Genomic DNA, 19285 nt, shown 5'->3' on the forward strand with positions numbered 1-19285 from the left:
ATTAAACATGCTAAATTCAATAAAAGTTAATTTATTGTTTCTCCAACTTCCTACGAGATACAGTAAATCTGAAATTATCTTTATCCTCAGCTTGAAGTTGTCTATCATTATCCCCAAGTTTTTTTTCAGGACTCATACCTTTTGAAAAAATTGTTGTCCAGTGTAACTGATCCCAAATGGTGTTAAATGGCATTGCTGTCATGCATTTCTGCTGCAGATAATTTGGTCTCACCTCCCCAGAAGGTAATGTACTGTTGAAAAATGGTTTAAACAAGAGTGCAGCAGTATTACATATGCTTGTCATTTCTCATGAAGAATTTTGTTTTCCCCTTACACTTTTTTCTTTGGCATTGTGTACAGTTCTGGATGCCCTGCTTCAGGTAGAATGTAATCCAACTGAACAGAAAGCAACAAAGATTCACAGGGTGTTACTGGGATTGGAGGGCTTGAGTTATAAGGAGAGACTGGATAGGCTAGGACAATTCTTCCCCTTTCAGCTTAGGAAGCTGAGAGGTGACCTTTTGGAGGAATATAAATCATATGGTGATACACTGTAGTCTTTTCCCTGGGGTAGGGCAGCATAAAACTAGAGGACATATGTAAGATAAGAGAGTAAAGATTTAAAGTGGTTCTGTGGGACAACATTGCCATGCAGAGGGGGTGTGCATCTGGAATGAGCTGCCAGAGGAAGCCTTAGAACTAGTACATACATGGATATGGAAGGTTTGGTGGACAAGATCCACACAAAAGCAAAGGGGACTAGGCAATTTGGTTGGCATGGAGGAGTTAGGCCAAAGGGCCCATTTCCATGAAGTACAATTCCATGACCCAATGGAATTCAAAAACCTGCAACACAACATTAAGGAATGACATGCAGAAGGTAACAATGTGAGGTCCAATAGGCACCACAAAGGGGAAGCAACATCACTGTTCTTTGTACACTGCAAACGCCTTTCGATGTGACTTGCACAAAGTTGCAGGATTACGCACAATGCAATTTTAATGATAAAGAGTGGAAAAGAGCAATTTATAGACTCATTAATTTTCACTCGATTTTCTCTTTGTCGTATCTCGATTTTGTACCAAGGAGTTGAAGCAAACTTTATATTTTAAATTTAAAATTTTTAAATTTAGTCATACAGCACAGTAACAGGCCCTTTTGGCCCATGAGCCCTTGCCACCCAATTACACCTAATTGACCTACAACCCCGGGTACATTTTGAACTGTGAGAAGAAACCAGAGCACCCAGAGGAAACCCACGCAGACACGGGGAGAACACATAAGCTCCTTACAGAGATCACAGGATTTGAATCCCTATCCCAATTGCTGGCACTGTAACATCATTGACCTAGCTGCTATGTTAATCATGCCACCCTTACTGAGATGAGAGGAAATTTCTTCACCCAGAGAGTAGAGAATCTTTGGAATTCTCTACCCTATAGGGCCTCAGAGGTTGATCCAGTGAGAGAATTTCAGGCAAAGATTCAGTGATTCTTGGAAGTCATAGGAGCCAAGAGATGTGGAATACACAAATATGCTGGAGAAACTCAGCAGGTCATGTGGCATCTACAGGAAGTAAAAGATAATCAACATTTCAGGCCTAAGCCCTTCAGGAATCCAGAAAAACAGGTAGATACCTGAATTAAAAGTTGGGGAGGTCGGTGAGAGGAGAGTAGAGGAGGTAGAGGAAGGAGGAGGGGCACAGGTAAGAATAGGTGGATACAAGTGAGAGAGTAGAACAGGAAGGTGTTAGGGGAGTAGGTAGAGGGCTAAGAAACATGAAGGGAGAGGGAAGGGGGATGGGGAGATGGAGGAAAGGAGACAGAGGGATAGGGAATGAGATGGATTGATGGGGGGTGGGGGGCAACAGAAATTGGAGGTCAATACTAATGCCATGTGCTTGGAGACTGTTGAATCTTTCCATGGATGCTGAATTCTTCCAGTTTTTTTGCGTATTGTTCCAGATTCCTTATTGTCTGGTGGTACAGAAGTTAGGGCAGAATGACTTTCTTACATTCTTAATTTTTGAATATATTTTCCAATCCTGAAAGATACCACACAGGCAAAAATTTTTCTATGATCTTGTGTTGGACTTATTGGATCCAGGATAAAATGAGGTCACCAAAAATATTTTTGTCTTTGAAAATATGCTCCATTTCAATTGAAACAACATGGTGGAAAAGTTAATAAAGCTATGCTTACATCTGATTGTATTTTAAGTAAGCAGTATTGGATATCAAAAAGAATTTAATTTGCCAGGTCTTATTAATACATGTAGAATTGTTTTATTGCATAATTTTCAACAGGTAATATTTTTTGCATTTCTTTGTCCTTCATGCAACAAACTAACTAGGAAACATTACAAAAGAGCACTTCATATCGATTATACAAAACTATGACTCTATACAGCAACACAGCATAATTCATTAAATCTTAATGCCATTGAAGAGGAAGTACGCACAAAAAAATCATTGAATGTTGTGAGCATTTTAAGATAGTATTTTATTCAAACTAATCAACTAACACTAACGCGAACACTGTTGACTCCCACAACTCACCACCAGATCACTTGCATTACTCAGAGGTAGGCTAAGTAGATTTAGCACGGAGCAAAGTATCAAAATGTAGCATCTTATGAAGTTCATTTTCGATAATAACTTAAGATAACTGCTGTTATGGAATTATCTATACTAATGTTTCATCTTGCAGTGCATTTGGATCAGGAATATATTTATTTTAAAATCCTTATTTTAAATGCATCATATGCATGTTCCCAACTGCTTTTTTGGACAATTTTAGACATTGTACATTAATTTACCCAAAGGCATTTTACATTGACTTACTCTCCTTTTAACACTTGATGCAGAACACAAATGTTATTAATAAAATGGAGAAACTGGAGGATAAATTTTGCTGAGTGATATGAGCATCAAATCTGATCACATTTTTAAAATCAAATACATACATATCAAATTTTTCCACCCTGTTTAAAATATCCATAATAAACAGCAGGCAAACAATGACACATTACAACTAATATTTCTATTACCAATGCCACGTGATGCAATTTCAATCCATTTGTGTCTACATTAAGGCTTCGATTTTTTATTGTGTAGACAACCATAATTTGTTCAGGCCAATATTTAAAGTGATATTCTCTAATACTGCATCTTAAGTAAACATTTCCTTGTTGATCCACATTAGGCTGCGAGTCTCATTGGGTTTGCACTCATACTCGATGCTGCCAAAGCTGTTCCCCCACTGGCAATGATCACGTTTGTAATAGTTGTAGAACTTCACCTGCCAGACTGTCTCAAAGGTTCCAATGTCGTTGAACTGGAAAAAGTGGAGAGAGAGAGAGAGAGAGATGGGGAGAGAGAGGGAGAAAGGGTGAGAGAAAGATAGAGAGATAGAGAGAGAGAGGGTGAGAAAATTTCAATAAAAATGGCAGTTCACTGTAGTGTAACATTTCAAACCAAATCAAAGCCCCAAATCTTAGCATTAAATATTATTAGAATGAGTGTCAAATATATTTTAATTACTCAAATTCTCCCCAAATTTATCAATGCCATCTACCCTGTTGAATCACACAAATGTACTCAGAGCAAGATGAACTGTTCTCCTGATTTATTTGCATCACTTATGTGTTTCTTTTTAATATGACTAGGACAAATCTGAGACTTTGGTAAATTCTCTTATCTCTATATAAAAGATTGGTAGTTGCTCTGAGATTAACTAAAACTGAAACATCGGTGTTATTTCCTCTGAGCAAGAAGTAGAGGATATCGAAACAGTTTTTGCACAGGAGCTGCCTTCATGCTATAATCATACTTTGTTTTAAGTGACATATAAATGCAAAGATTAAATAAACGAGGACTTTTTGGAAAACGGCATCCGAGACTTTTAATTCACCTAGAAGCAATTGCATAGGACTGGGAGAGGACACTGTGAATAATTTTGTTGAGTTTGGTTTAATGTCACATGAACCAAGATGCAGTGAAAAATTTTGTTTTGTGTGCTATCCAGGCATTGCAAAATGGTAATGGGCTGCAGGGATTAATCAGCAAAGCAGAGAGTGCAGTGGAAAAAAGGATATTGTGATGGAAGATGGTTGATAAAGGATGATATAATGTGAAGATCAAGTTAATTGTATGGGGTAGGGAGTAATATCCAGCTATCAAGGAGTCAAGCAGTGCAGTGTAGGGCCTAGGCAATGTCTGATAGTGTAAAGGTAAGGGCTCCATTATTGTCACATAATACTACATTTAGAATGTAACATATTTGTCTCCCGTAAGACAGAGAATCACCACTTTGTTCTGTACCCCCTCACAGAAATGAGACCCCAGCGAGGGACCCCTGCTTACAAGACCAGTGCTCTAACTACTGAACTATGGGGCCACTACCATTGATCTATGGAGGGAGTGTTGTATACGGGTCAGGGAGCAGGTTCCACCACAATGAACAAGTAAATAAATAAAAAGTTCTGATCCAAAATTTGGAACTGATGTTCAAGGATATTTGCCATTTAGAAGATCAGGCAAAATTGAAAAGGAGATGGTGTAGCATTATTCCTAAAGGACAAGACCAGTGCAGTGGTAAGAAATTATTTCAGTTCAGCAAATCATTATGTGGAATAAGAATCGATTTTGGGATGAACTAAAAAAAGCAAAGCACGTAAACATTGGCAAGAGCCAATTTATAGGCCAAAAAAGAATAGTTGTAACATTAGGCACAGTATAAAACAAAAGATTCTGGATGTGTGTAAGAGGAAAATGTGGTAATCATAGTGGAGTTTAATTGGACAAGTCAAATTAGCAGTAATGAGGCAGTGAAAAAAATTGTGGAATGATTATGGGGTGACAACCAAGTTGAGGTTCATTATCATCTGACTATGCATATACATCTAGGTACACACACAATGCACAGCACATAATAATCCCGTATATACATAAAGATGTAATTAAAAATAAATATATATAAATATTTTGGAATGATTTACTCAGTTACATGATATTGTAACGGGACAGCAAACTCCACCGAACAGGAGTTGGAGCGAGAAAGTGTGAGAGCGAGCTGCTTTAAACAGGTGAATAAAGTGCTGAGCAGTCTTTTCCAGCAAACGGAGTTGAAGCGAGAAAGTGCGAGAGCAAGCTGCTTTAAACAGGTGAGTAAAGTGCTGAGCAGTCTTTTCCAGCGAACGGAGTTGAAGCGAGTGGCATAAGTGGAGTGACCATTGTGGGAGTAGCCCTGGTGTAAATGGACTAGAGTTAGAGTGGGGCATTGAGGCTTTTTCCGAGAAGAAAAAGAGGCTAAAGTAAGACTCTGTTGAGAGTTTATTATTAATTATTCTATTACCTTGTATTAGTGCCAAGGTAGAATAGTTAGAATGGCTACAGGGTTACTGGAGGGTTTGTCGATGAGATGTGGGAATTCTGGGAGACTTGCCAGATAACTACACCTGCATAAATTGCATCGAGATGCAGCTCCTTACACACCGTGTTTGGGAACTGGAGCTGCAGCTTGATAACCTTCGGCTCATATGGGAGAATGAGGAGTTTATAGACAGGAGCTATAGGGAGGGAGTCACACCAAAGCTGAAGAAGGGAGGAAGCTGGGTGATTGTCAGAGAGGGAAAGGAAAGGCAAGAAGGCAGGTAGCGCAGGGTACCTTGGTGGCTAATCTCCTCAATAATAAATATACTGTGGTGGGGGGAGGGAACTTCCCAGGGCAAAGCTGCAGGGATAAGGTCTCTGGTATTGAATCTGGCCCTGTGGCTCAGAAGGTAAAGATGGAGAAAAGTAGAGCAGTAGTGATAGGGGATTCACTAGTTAGAGGGACAGACACGAGATTCTCTAGACATGAAAGAGACACCCAGATGGTTGTTGCTTCCCAGGTGCAAGGGTCAGAGACAGCTCTGATTGGGACAATGGCATCCTGAAAAGGGAGAGTGAGAAGACAAAAGTCATGGTACATATTGGTATCAACGACATAGGTAGGAAAAAGGATGAGGTCATGAAGAAAGCATACGGGGAGCTAGGTCAGAAGCTGAAAGACAGGGCATCAAGGGTAACAATCTCAGGATTTCTGTCTGTCCCATGTGCCAGTGAGGGTAAGAATAGGATGATATGGCAGATGAATGTGTAGCTGAAGAATTGGTGCAGGGAGCAGAGATTCAGATTTCTGGATCATTGGTATCTCTTCTGGGGAAGGTACTATCTGTACAAAAAGAATGGGTTACACCTGAACTGGAAGGGGACCAATATCCTGGTGAAGAAGTTTTCTAGAGCTATTAGGGAGGGTTTAAACTAACTTGGCAGGGGGATGGGAAATAGAGTGATAGGAAAGAGAATAGAGCAGATGGTAGAATAGTTTGTGTAATGTGCAGTGCGATGGTGAGGAATAACAAACAGCGGAGTAAGCATAAATGCAATCAGTTGGAGGGGTATAAAGTCCCACCCAGCTCATGGACCTCCTCCTATACCAGACCATAAAGAATCCTTAGGACTGTTTTTGTACTAATGTTACTCGTAAATCAGGATTCCCGTATGTCACTGAATGTAATGGCAATAGTAGTGAGATAAACTCTAGCAAAATTAAGAATACACCTTTAAATTACAATATCATACGCACAGCCTAAATGTATTTTCAAATACTAATTACCACAATATTGTAGCTAAAACACCAGAAAATTTGACAAAAGCAGCAACTATAAAAACACCAGCAGCAACAAAAACAACAGCGTGTGCTGGTAGCACGTGCAGACGAAACCATGTGATTTGAAGCGTCGTTGTAATTAAGTAATAATCCACATTAGAAGATTCAAAAAGTAAATTAGCATAGAGTTTTGGCCTTGTAGGTATATTGATACATGTAATTTGGGCTTACGAAAAATGTTTTTGTTGTTACAATTGACTACAGGGATATTTTTTATTAAAAAAAATACCTTTCTGCTGAAAAACTGCACAAAAATTTTGTAGACAGTCATTTGGTGTCACCCCCTCTGATGGTGTCACCCGATGCAGTCTGTACCCCACGTAGTGTTGCCAGTGGGTTGATGCAGCTACCTGGGTTTAGATGTTTCAAAAGGAATAGGAAGGAGGTAAAGAGGGGGGGGGGAGTAGTATTACTGATCAGGGATAGTAGCACCACTATAGAAAGGGAGGACAGTGAGGAGAGATTGTCTACTGAGTCAGTGTGGGTGGATGTCAGGAGCAGGAAGGGAGCTATCACTCTTTTGGAAGTAATCTTTTGGCCCCCCCAAATAGCCCTCGGGACATTGAGGAGCAGATAAGTAGGCAGATTGTGGAATGATACAAAAATAGCAGGGTTGTTTATTCGGGCATCTGTTCACATTTTGCTCAGAGCTTGATGAAGGGCTCAGACCAAAAATGATGGTTATATATCTTTATCTTTGCTGTATAACATTCACTGTTTGGCCTGCTGAGTTCCTCCAGCTTTGTGTTTTTACTTCAATCAAAGTGTCTGCAGACTTTTCACGTTTTATTAGAGGAGAGGCCATACTGGATCTAGAACAGGGTAATGAACCTAGTCAGGTGACAGAACACTCAGTGGGGAAGCATTTCAGTGTCAGTGATCACAACTCACTGACCTTTAGCATGACTAGACAAGGATAGGATAGATAAAATGGTAATGTGTTTAATTTGGGAACTGTTAATTAAAATTGGATTAGGCAGGAACTCGGGAGAGTAAGTTGGGAACAGATGTTCTCGATGAAAAGCACATAAGTAATGTGGATGATATTTAGGGATCACTTGTGCGGGATTTTGGATAGGTTTATCCCACTGAGACAGGAAAAGAGAGTTGATCAAAGAGTTGAGACAGCTAATTAAGAAGAAGGAAACATGCATCAGGTTGAGGAAGCAAAAGACAGGAAGGATTCATGAGAATTATATGGTAGCCAGGAAGGAACAGAAGAAAGGACTTAGGAGAGATGGAAGGGTTCATGAGAAGGCCTTGGAAAGTAGGATTAAGAAAAACTCAAAGGTGTTCTATGTATGTGTAAAGAATTGAAAGATGACGAGTGAAGATAGAGCCACTGAAAGAAAAATCTGTTCTGGGACACCTGCTCTTTGTGATTTTTATGAATGATCTGGATTAAGAATTTGGAGGATGGGTCAATAAGTTTGCAGATGATATGTACGTTGGAGGTGTTGTGGATATCGTAGAAAGTTGCTGTAAGTTACAGCAGGATTATAGACGGGATTCAGAGTTGGACAGAGAAGTGGCAGATGGAGTTTAATCTGTGTAAGTGTGAAATGATACATTCTAGAAGGTTGAACTTGAAGGTGGAGTATATGGTTAATGGTAGGACATTTAGTAGTGTGGAAGAACAGAGGGACTTTGTAGTTCAATTTCATAGATCTCTCAAGATTGCTGCACAGGTTTATAGGGCAGTTAAGAAGGCTATGGGCATGCTGGCCTTCATTAGTTGGGGGATTGAGTTCAACAGTCAAGACATAATGTTGTAGATCTATAAAACTCTGGTGAGTTTACACTTGGACTGTTGTGAATCAGTGAATCAGAATTTATTGTCATGAAATTCACTGTGTTCAGCCCTGGGCTCCTCATTACAGAAAGGATGTGAAAGCTTTAGAAAAGGTGCAGAGGAGATTTACCAGGATGTTGCCTGGATTAGAGACAAGTCTTATGAGGCAACAAGCATGATAGGTGACAATGGAGGTGGATAAGATTATGAGAGGCATAGATATGATGGACAGCCAGAACTGATTTCCCAAGGTGGCATTAGCAAATGCCAAAGGAAATCTGTATTAGATGAAGAGATGAATGTTTAAAGGGATCATCAGAGGTAAGATTTTACTCAGAAGTAGTGGGTGTCTGGAATGCATTGCCAGGGGTGGTGGTGGAGGCTGGTACAATAGGGACATTTAAAACACTGTTGGACAAACACATGAATGCAAGTAAAATAGAGGGTTATGTATAGGAAGGAGGGAAGGTTTAGATTGTTGAGTAGGTCAACACAACATCATGGGTTGAAGGGCCTATACTAGGCTGTAATGTTCTATGTTCTATTTTCTAATCTCATAGTCTGTGGGAAGAAGCTATTTCCCAGCCTGGTGCCATGATTTTGATGTTCCTCAAGTACCTCATTTGCTTCATACATGCTATACACATCTCTCTCCTTCCAAACCAGATCCCCAAAATCCCTTGAAAACCTATGCCTGCCAACCCTGCCTTTAATCTTGATAGGAAAATACAAAGTCTGCACTCTCAAAATTTCACCTTTGAAAGTCCTCCATTTACCTTGCATATCCTTGCCTGAAAACAACTTATCTCAATCCACACATTCTAGATCCTTTCTCATTTTCTCAAACTCAGCCTTTCTCCAATTTAGAACCTCAACCGAAGGCCCAGAACTATCTTTTTCCATAATTAACTTGAAACTAGAAGCATTATGATCACTGGACCCAAAATGTTGTCAACTGTCCTGTCTTGTTCCCTAAAAGGAGATCCAATGTTGCATATAGTTGGAACCTCTATATATTGATTTGGAAAATTTCTCTGAACACATTTGACAAATTGGAGAAACAAATAAAATTGAGAAAGGGATAGATAAGATAAAGACAGGAAAGTTGTGAAGCTAGAATTTGGGTACAGAGCCTCAAGATTTGAGAAGGAAGTTTAGGACAGAGATGAGGAGGAAATGCTTTTGTTGAAAGTAGTGAATCTGTGGAATAATCTGCCCAGCGAAGCTGTAGAGGCTGCTTCATTAAATATATACAAAATGCAGATACTGTAGGTGGTTTTCTAAAAGAATGGAATTAAGGGTTCTGGGGAAAAGGCAAGTTGACCAGATCAGCCATGATGTTATTAAATGGCGGAGAAGGTTCGATGGTCCAGATAGCTGACTCCTCTTCCCGTTCTTAAAGAAATAGCCGAGTGACTTTTTTTATACATTAATTTTTGGGATCTGGATGTTGCTGACAAGAGCAATATTTATTGCCCATGCCTAATTGCCCTTAAGTAAGTGTTGGCTTGAACTGCTGGAGTTGAAAATACACAAACAGTGCTGTTGGAAACAAAGTTCCATTATATACTCTCAGTTGCAATGTGGGACTGGTGAAGTATTTCCAAGTCAAGATGTGTATTGCTGGAGAAGAACCTGCATGTATTGGTGTTCCCATACATCTGAAGTTCTTGACCTTCTTGGTGACAGAGACAGTATGTATGTCAAGAGCTGTTGAAGTAGCCTGGAAAAATAACCTTTTGTAGATGGTTTGGAACTCTAGCTACAGTGCAGAGGTGCATACACAGTGGATGAGGTGTCATTCAATTGGTTTATTTTAACCTGGATAGTGTCAAGTTTCTTGAGATCCATTGGTATTGAAGTCATTCAAGTAAGGAGAGGGTATTCCATCAGTCTGCTGTTTTGCACCTTGCAGATGGTGGAAAGATCTTGTGTGTCAGGAGGTGAGTTGCTTGTTCCAGCTTCAGAGTATTTATATGACTGGTCCAGTTGAGTTTCTGGGCAACTCCCAAGATATTGATGATGGCAGGGATTTAGGGTATTTGTCTGCTTACAGATTACAACAGCTATTTCTTCTTCTAAAAAAGGAACACCTTCACAATTTTAATAAAGCAATTCTTAAAAGTAAATAAGTCTGATTATCATTCAAGCAGAAATATATTTTGAAATTAACTTTGATGGTCTGATGTAAAGTTTCAGATTCTGAGAGTGTTTGTGCTTTGACATTATGAGCCTTATTGTTGTCAGAGCCTTTGTGGTATGAATCAAAACAAAATGCTCATTGTATCACCTTGCCAAGTGTGGCCTCCAAATCGAAGCTATTCATATTTTTAGTCAACAACAACAATGTAAATTTTCATATGTGAGATAAAATAGAATTTGATAATGAGCCACTTATGAATATATTAACTTTATGGACTTTATGGAGCTACTTAAGAAGCAAAAGAGTGGCAGATGAATTAATAAAAGGATGATCACCATTTGGATAATACATCAGGGAAAATAATCAAATACCTCTCTCTGATACTCTTAATAAATTGCATAGGGTGATTTTTAATGTAGAGGTTGGCAGGGTTGAAGGCAATGACAAAAGGATGTGTACCATGACTATGGGCAAGAGGAGAGGAGAGGGAATGAGAGAAGAACTGGACCATCATTGCTATGCTCAGTCTTTCTTACCATCCATCATTTCATAAGCATTGCAGTTCTAGCCCGCACCTTTCTCTGTAATTGAAGACAAACTTGTTTTCTGATTTTTTTCCATTGTTGGTCCATGGTCACATGAACTCTGTTTCTCTCTGCACAGATGCAACTGCTTGACTTGCTGAGCTTCTCCAGCATTTGAGTTGCAGGGTTAGTATTGCTGTTAGTGCAACACAATTACAGCGTTCAAATCCGGTGCTGTCTGATGGAGTTTGTACCTTCTCCCCATGAACTGCATGGAATTTCTCCAGATGCTCCAGTTTACTACCACCTCATATGAGATTGGTAGATTAATTGGATGTAATTGTGCTGCACAGTTTCATGGGCTGGATGGGCCTTCTATCTCATTGAAATTTAAAATTTTCGGCTCTTTTTCAAGAGAATAGAAAAATAATGCCTGTGCAGAAGGCTTTGGTGAAGCCATACCTGGACTATGACATATGGACTTTGGAAGCAGATACTTGATTTAAAGGGGGTGTAACAAAGCTATACATGGAATTGCTTAGGATATATGGCACAATGAGAAACCTTTTGGCTTATCCAGTCTATACTCAATTCATCCAGTTTATGCTCAAATCGAGACTTTTCCCATCCTTCATCAAATATTCCTTTCTCGTTCATTTGCTTGACCAACCTCCCTTTAAATTCATCACTGCTGTTCACTTCAGCAGTTTCTTCTCGATTCTTTTTGGATTTCTTAGTGTCTATTTTGTATCAAAAGTCTCTACTTGCTGTTTTCCCCAAATGTGGAAACATTGGGCTCTGTATCAATTCTATCTCAAACGTCTGTCATTTTAAAGATCTCTGGCTGTTCATCCTTTCCTGAAATGTAGATCTTTGCATTTCTTTTGCATGTAAATCTTCTCTGCATCCTCTCCAATACAACAAAATGCTTTTTAAAAAAATGCCAATCACAAGTGCACAAACTACTCCAGGTATGATCTTGCCAAAGAAAAAATGGTGGTTCTGTGGCAACTGTAGTAACAGCAGTACTTCCACTTTGCAGACCCTGGAAAGTGGGGATGGAGACACGGTGCTACTCCATGGGATCCTTCTGCCTGGTGATGATGTTGATGGCCTCGTGTATGCTTCAACTGGCCTGTAAAAAGGACCGGTGATGGTTTTCTTCAACCTCTGTGCCCATCACCATGGTGATTTGTACCAAAAATAGCAGCGTCCTTGCTTGGCTTCAGTACATGAAGGTTTGCAGCCATGAGTGCAGGGCACTGGTCCAAGATAACACTTCCTGATGAAAAGGAGAAGCCTGGGAGTGGAACCAACAGGAAGGGTGACAACAGCAGCAGACCAGCAAGGGGCTGCATAGCCAAAAAACTTACTGACTCAAATACTGTGGGCTGCTGGAATGTAGTTCAAGGGAACCAAAAATTGGAACTAGTATTGGTGATGGCAAGAGGGACTCCCAAAGTGCCTTGAGTGTTAGCAGCTTCCTGATTGTATCGGAGATTTAGAACTGATGGACAGGAGGCTGCACGAATGCAGAGGTTATGGGAGTACAGGAGGCATATTTGAAGGGAGTCTCCTTTGCCATTTTTCTCTTATTGATGAGAGCACCAAGTATGGCTAGTAGTGCCCCTTTATGTGCCTTTACAAGAAGCAAAGGCTTACTAATTTTGTGTATCCATTACAAGACAAGAATGTTGCATATTGAGTACAATATCTTTCTGCTTTCCTACTTTGTAATTCTATCCCTCATGAAGTAATTATTTTTGCTTTGGTTTATGGGCTTCCTAACCTATAGTGCACCTTAAGTGATTGGTGTATCTGCAAAACATGATCCCTTTAATCCTTATCTTGGAAGATTTTTCCTGGACCCAACACACTAATGGTATCGTGAAGAAAGTACATCAGCACCTTTACTTCGTCAGGAGTTTGCAGAGGCTTGGTATGACATCAGAAACCCTGGCAAATTTCTGCAGATGTGTGGTGGAAAGTGGCTACATCACAGTCTACTATAGAGATACCAATACCCCCGAGCCTAAAGCCCTGCAAAAGGTAGTGGACACAGCGCAGACATCACAGGGAAAATCTTCTCCACTATTGAGAATGCCTACAGGGACACTACCATTGGAGAGCTGCAGGAATCATCAAGGATCCGCACCACCCAGCACACACTCTGTTCTCACTGCTACCATAAGGAAAGAGATAGAGGTGGCAGAAGCCGCGCACCACAGGTTCAGGAACAGCTGCTACCCCTCCATCAGATAAACTCCATCAGGAACTCATTTAAGGACTTTTACTTTTGCACTCTCTGTGTTGCACAGCCAGTTGTTTACATTTCTTTATTTGTTTACATGTGTACATTGAGTACAGTTTCTTTTGCACTACCAATAAGTGGTAATTCTGTATCACACACAGGAAACAGAACCTCAGGGCTGTATGTGATGTCATGTACTGTATGTACTCTGGCAATAAATCTGAAATCTGAAGCTCTATTCTGCTTAAGTAATAAATAGCCATCTTACCTCTTCTTATCAAAATATACTAATTCACATTTATCAATGTTGAATCTCAATGGCCGTTTATTTGCTAATTTTGCAAGTTTATTAAGCTTTTTCTAGAATTTGTTGCAGTCTTCCTCCCTAACAATTATTTTTCAAGTGGAACACTTTCCCATTATGTCATAAGCTGATGCCATCTGTAAACTTGGAAAACATAGCTTTGATTCTAGAGCGTAAATTATTAACTCATTGATGTTAATTCTGAAAAGCACTAGTGTCAACATGGATCTTTGCAGAAAACCACTGCTCTCCATCTCCACTTTCAACTTTGAATCCGGAGGAGTCACGTGATGGAGTAGTGGCCGGACGGTGAACTCCAGCCCTCTCCAGAAAAGTCGGGAAAAACAAAGGAAAACACAAAGGCACAGAAATAAAAGTTACAGAAAAGTGAGTATAAAGGTGGAAAGAAGATGGCGACAAAAAAAGAAAAATCGAAAGCAACGGTAAGAAGAGAGGAAGAGAAGACAAAAGAGGAAAAAGGTGAAGGCCTTACCTGTCCGAAGAGGCCCGCTGCGGAGAGAGAAACCCGCTCCCTCAGGTCGGTAAATAATGGACTACAAAAATGGCTCGCAGAGCCGAGTAAAAGTGCGCAACCGTGCATGCGCGATACTTCGCGTATGCGCGATGCGAATGAAAAAAAACACACCGATGGGAGGGGGGACCAGCTGGGGAGTCAATCTCCACAGCCGGCAACGACAGCTGCAGAACACCTGCAGCAAGAAGAGACCACAGAAGACAATAGAAACAAGAAAGAAGAGGAGGAAAGGGCACCAAAGAAACAACAGATGGCCAACCCAGAGGAAGAAGAAGTAGAGGAAGAGGAAGAGTACAGTGAAATAGAAGAAGAAAAGAAAGGTAAGATAAAGGATATACTTGCTCTTATTAAAGGATACATGGAGTCATTTAAAGAATGGCAAACACAGGAATTTAAGGATTTAAGAAAAAGAATAAACAACACAGAAGAGAAAATAAATAAAATGGAGATGACCTTAACAGAAATGGGAAAGAAAATGGACAAGATGGAAGAGCGGGCAGTAGCAGCAGAAATGGAGGTAGAAGACTTAAAAAAGAAATTGGAGAAATCTAATAAAAAAACTAAAGAGACACAAGAACTACTAGCTCAAAAAATAGATACAATGGAAAACCATAACAGAAGAAATAACATAAAGATAGTGGGCCTTAAGGAAGATGAAGAAGGCAAGAATATGAGGGAGTTTATAAAAGAGTGGATCCCTAAGACCCTAGGATGTCCAGAACTACAGCAAGAAATGGAAATAGAAAGGGCACATAGAGTATTGGCCTCTAAACCACAACCACAACAAAAACCAAGATCTATTGTAGTAAAATTCCTAAGATATACTACAAGAGAAAAGGTACTGGAGAAGACAATGGAAAAAGTAAGAGAGGGCAACAAACCACTGGAGTATAAAGGGCAAAAAATCCTCATTTATCCAGATATAAGTTTTGAACTCCTAAAGAAGAGAAAAGAGTTCAATACAGAAAAGGTGATTTTATGGAAGAAAGGGTATAAATTTATACTAAAGCATCCAGCGGCATTGAAAATATTTATTCCAGGACAACAAAACAGACTATTCTCGGATCCAGAAGAAGCACGAAAATTTGCAGAACAATTACAAAAATAGACTGAGGGAGGAAGACGGGTAATGAGAGTTAAAATGATCACGATTGATATGTATGTGGGTAAAGACAAAAATAGACTGAGTGATGAAGACGGGTGATGAGAGTAAAAATGATCACGATTGATATGTATGCGGGTAAAGAGGTATAAGAGTGAATAGAGACAATGAGCATACGTGAATGTATCTGTACTTAGAGGAAAATATAGATAGTATAGACAAAATTTAATAAGGGAAGGTAATGGAATAGAGAGAATAAGGAGGGAATTAAAAGAGTGACCTTTGTGACATATGAAAAGTGAAATCTTTTCTGGGGGGGGGCGGGGTGGGGGGAAATAGCGGTCACTGCAAAATCAGTTGACGCTTGCGAGTGGATTCGCAAATCCAAATGGAGAGGGGAGATGTGGTTGTCCGACAAGGGATAAAGGACAACTCAGGAGGTGAAGGGGAGATTGGGGATAAATAAGATAGAAATAGGAGAATAAGGAAAATGTTGGATGTTGTAGGAATGTTGTCTTATAAAGAGTTGAAAATAAGAAAACAGAAATGGAAAAGGAGGAAAGGTAATGATGGAAAAACGGAAAGAGAAGATAAACAAAATATAAAAGGGCTACGCTGAACTATATGACTAAATATTAATGGAATACATAACCAAATTAAAAGGAAGAAACTACTAAATTTAAATGAATAAATGTATTCCATTAGAAAAAATAATATATAGGTTAAGAAATAATATTGAAATATTCGAACAAGTATAGGAGCCTTACATTAAATACAATAGCGAAAACCTACCGGGGACAAACATTACCTAAGTTGATGGAAGGAGAAGGAAAGAAAAGAATGGACTCAGTAGAATTTCTGGTGTAATTTTGTTGAATGACAACATTGTCTGACTGGCTTAATGCAACCTAGATTGTATACCTAAAATGGATGAGAGGGGGGGGTGGGGGGGTGGCTTGGGAGGAAGGGGGGGGGGAGAAAAAGTCACTGTATATGTGTGAAAAAGAAATAGTGTATATCATGGATAATGTGATTTATGGTGTGAAAAATAAAAAATTTTAAAAAATAAAAACTTTGAATCCGTGGAACAATCTATTCTACTACGTCTCCTGATCCTGCATTTTTTGACTGTTTTCATTGGTTTATTGTGGGCCAAGTTATCATTATACACTGTACCTTGGATGAATAAACATTGGATGAATAAACATGGATGAATAAACATTCTTGGATGAATGTTTATAAAACAATGGAAGGCCCTATAATCTCTGAAATTTAGAAGGAAGATGGACAATCTTAATAGAACATATGCTTTGAGGGAGCTTGACAATATAATGCTTCCTCCATTAAGAGGCATGTTAGAATGAGAGGTCAGCTGCAAGGCAGAGGATGTCAACAGTTAGTGTTGTGAAGGTTTTGTTTACCTTAAGAAGCCATCCTGATGATCAATTAAGCATATTCAAGGCTGGGAAAGATTTTTTTGAATACAGGTACCATGCAATTTGGAATGGAATCAAGGGTTATGAGGATCAGGTTGTAAAGTGAATTTGAATAAATGAGAGTTTAGGGTCAAACACATAAGTGCAACGTACAGGAGCAACTTGCTGCAACTTTCCAGGACATAAAACATACGAACAACAACGTATGTGTAACTAATACAGAAGAGAAAAAAATGTAAAACATAAAGATCAATGAACATATTCACAGTTTTCTGGGTTGTGCAAAAAATAGGCGGTGTCCATTGTGCAGACAAATCTTTGGTGGCCTTGAAGTAGTGTTCAAGAATATAACCCGTGGTTCTATTCAAGGAACAGCAGACACAAATGGCCTGATTAACTTGCACTCATTTATTTTTTTTTATGCCAATAATGCTTGAAAATAAATTCTGGCTGGCCTTCAGATTATGCCATGGAAACATCAAGAATGAAAAGCAATTCATCAAGCTTGCTCACCTATTTTTATATTTCTGGAGACGATTTTATCGCTACTCATGGCATGGGATTTTTTATTGCAATGCTGCACAATCTGGCAAAGCTATTTGGGGAGTCAAACTTTCATTCATGGACTCACTCAGCATTTGTGCCCTCCTTCTAACATGATCTCTTCAAGGCAGAAGACTCAACAGTTAAAATCAAGAACAATTTAACTAGCAATCTCGGGAAGGTTGGAATCCTGCTCAGTGAAATGGCAATGACATTCTGGGCCACTGACTCGGTGTGTGGCTTATATTTTTTACCTGAATGTTGACTTGTAGAGGTTGGCGTTCCCCGCTTTTTGTGTGTGCCACCCCCTCCGTGTCATAGATCCCAGTGTAATTGACCACTTGAGGGTTCCTCGAGTTCTCTTCCAGTGGGATAAGCACAGCCCCGATCATCATCGACCTGCAATCAGACAGGGGTCTCCTTCAGCGCTCGTAGCCTGTTACGTTTGGCTGGGTTATGATGAAAGCGAGCTCATTGACCGAGCCTGCTCCCGCTATTGCTGGATTTTTACGAACAAGCAAGAAATGTCATGGAGGTGGAGCTATAATTGACACGTTCGGCAGGAAGAAAGGACAAAGCGGTTTGAGCGACGTGCACCTGGTGTGGGTGGAGAGGAGAATGGGGCCGGCTCTGACTTCATCCGAACGAAGCCGCATCGGCCCAGGACTCAGAACCCAAATCCTTGCAGCTGTCAGCGCCGGAACGATCGATGCGGGCGTTTGCATCCAAGTGATCACCGGCGCCCTGGATTTCAAGGAACCGGCTGAGCTGCCAACATTCAGAGGACGGGTCCCCCAAGGAAGGATCCCCGGTCTGGACGCGATCCAGATCGCAAAGAAGCCCGAGAGATTGAAAGAGTAGCGGGCTGGCCCGTCCCACCCCCACCCCCGGACCCGCCAGGGACACGGTCTCTCCCGGGCAGCCTTTGGTACTCACTTGGCTGACACGACCCCAGGCTTTAACCCGACATCGACCCTGTACTTCGCTCCTGTCAGCAGCTTGATGGTCCGGTTCTGCCCGAATCGTTGTCCGTCGACTTTGAAATACACCGGCCCGTCGCCGGGTTGGATCTTCAGAGAGACGCCGATTTTAATCAAACTGGGGATTTCGTCCATGATGGACAATGGGGCCGGTGAGACGGTCGCGAGCAATCCTAGAGCAAGGGCATTCGGAGCCCGCGGAAATCTTCGTGCAACACGACCAGGGCTGCAAGTATCAACCTGCACGGATCAATCCACACATCATCCCTGGCGACACAAGGCAGAGACGTCAGCGCTGCGCTGGCGGTGTGGGACCCTGCTATTCCCCGAAGCAGTCAAGATGGCATGGCATCTCCTGTATCTGTGCCCCGTCCTTGGTCATAAAATGCACCGTGGGATGCGGACAGCAGGAGGAAATGTCCGATTTAAATTAAACTATATAAAATGCTCCAGTTTCAGAGATAGCCCGCTGAGTATATCTAACACTGGGGGGGGGGGGGGGGGGGGGGGGGGGATCAGATTCCCTTCTTCTGTTGGAAGACACACTTGTTTAAAAACTGCAGAATTAAATTGACTTTCCATTGAACACAGGGGATGGAAAATAATTGCGGGAGAATTGTAGAGCTGTCAGAATGGGCCCCGTTGCCTTGTTTTCTTATACAAAATAATTCAGGAATAAATACTCAAAATTCTGCCCTATTATTTCTTAACAAAGCATCTGTGCTTCATTTTACTTCATTAATCACAGTTGTTCGCATACAGGAAAGGATACTTCACCATGTGAGGATTACATAGAACATTGTAATGGAGAAAACAGGCCCTTTGACCCTTCTGGTCTGTGCCGAACTAGTATTCTGCCTCCTGACCTCTATCGACAGCTCCAATTTTTAAAAAAAACTATTAAAACTGAGCCCACATTCATCACTTCAGCTGACAGTTTATTGTTCCATACTCCCACCA

The 19285-nt window shown here is 40.5% G+C and overlaps 1 protein-coding gene across 1 annotated transcript; it reads right to left on the bottom strand.

The window, feature by feature from the left end:
* Window positions 1–2288: 2288 nt before the first annotated feature.
* Window positions 2289–18681, bottom strand: cnrip1b (cannabinoid receptor interacting protein 1b). Its single transcript, XM_069931778.1, has 3 exons — window positions 18282–18681; window positions 17600–17744; window positions 2289–3337 (listed from the first exon to the last, which is right to left on the bottom strand). Exons 1-3 carry the CDS (start codon window positions 18458–18460, stop codon window positions 3173–3175), a joined length of 489 nt encoding a protein of 162 aa, XP_069787879.1. The 5' UTR covers window positions 18461–18681; the 3' UTR covers window positions 2289–3172.
* Window positions 18682–19285: the final 604 nt, after the last annotated feature.

The sequence above is a fragment of the Narcine bancroftii genome, chromosome 4 (genome assembly GCF_036971445.1).
Source record: "Narcine bancroftii isolate sNarBan1 chromosome 4, sNarBan1.hap1, whole genome shotgun sequence".
Lineage (NCBI taxonomy): Eukaryota > Metazoa > Chordata > Chondrichthyes > Torpediniformes > Narcinidae > Narcine > Narcine bancroftii.

Bases quoted from the DNA above. Each gene is read 5' to 3' on its own strand.
- cnrip1b (XM_069931778.1), bottom strand. From the start codon at position 18,460: ATGGACGAAATCCCCAGTTTGATTAAAATCGGCGTCTCTCTGAAGATC. The intron at 17,745-18,281 runs GTGAGTACCAAA...GTCTGATTGCAG, and splicing joins CCTGGGGTCGTGTCAGCCAA to GTCGATGATGATCGGGGCTG. The intron at 3,338-17,599 runs GTAAAAAATATA...CACTTTTTCCAG, and splicing joins CTCTACAAGTCAACATTCAG to TTCAACGACATTGGAACCTT.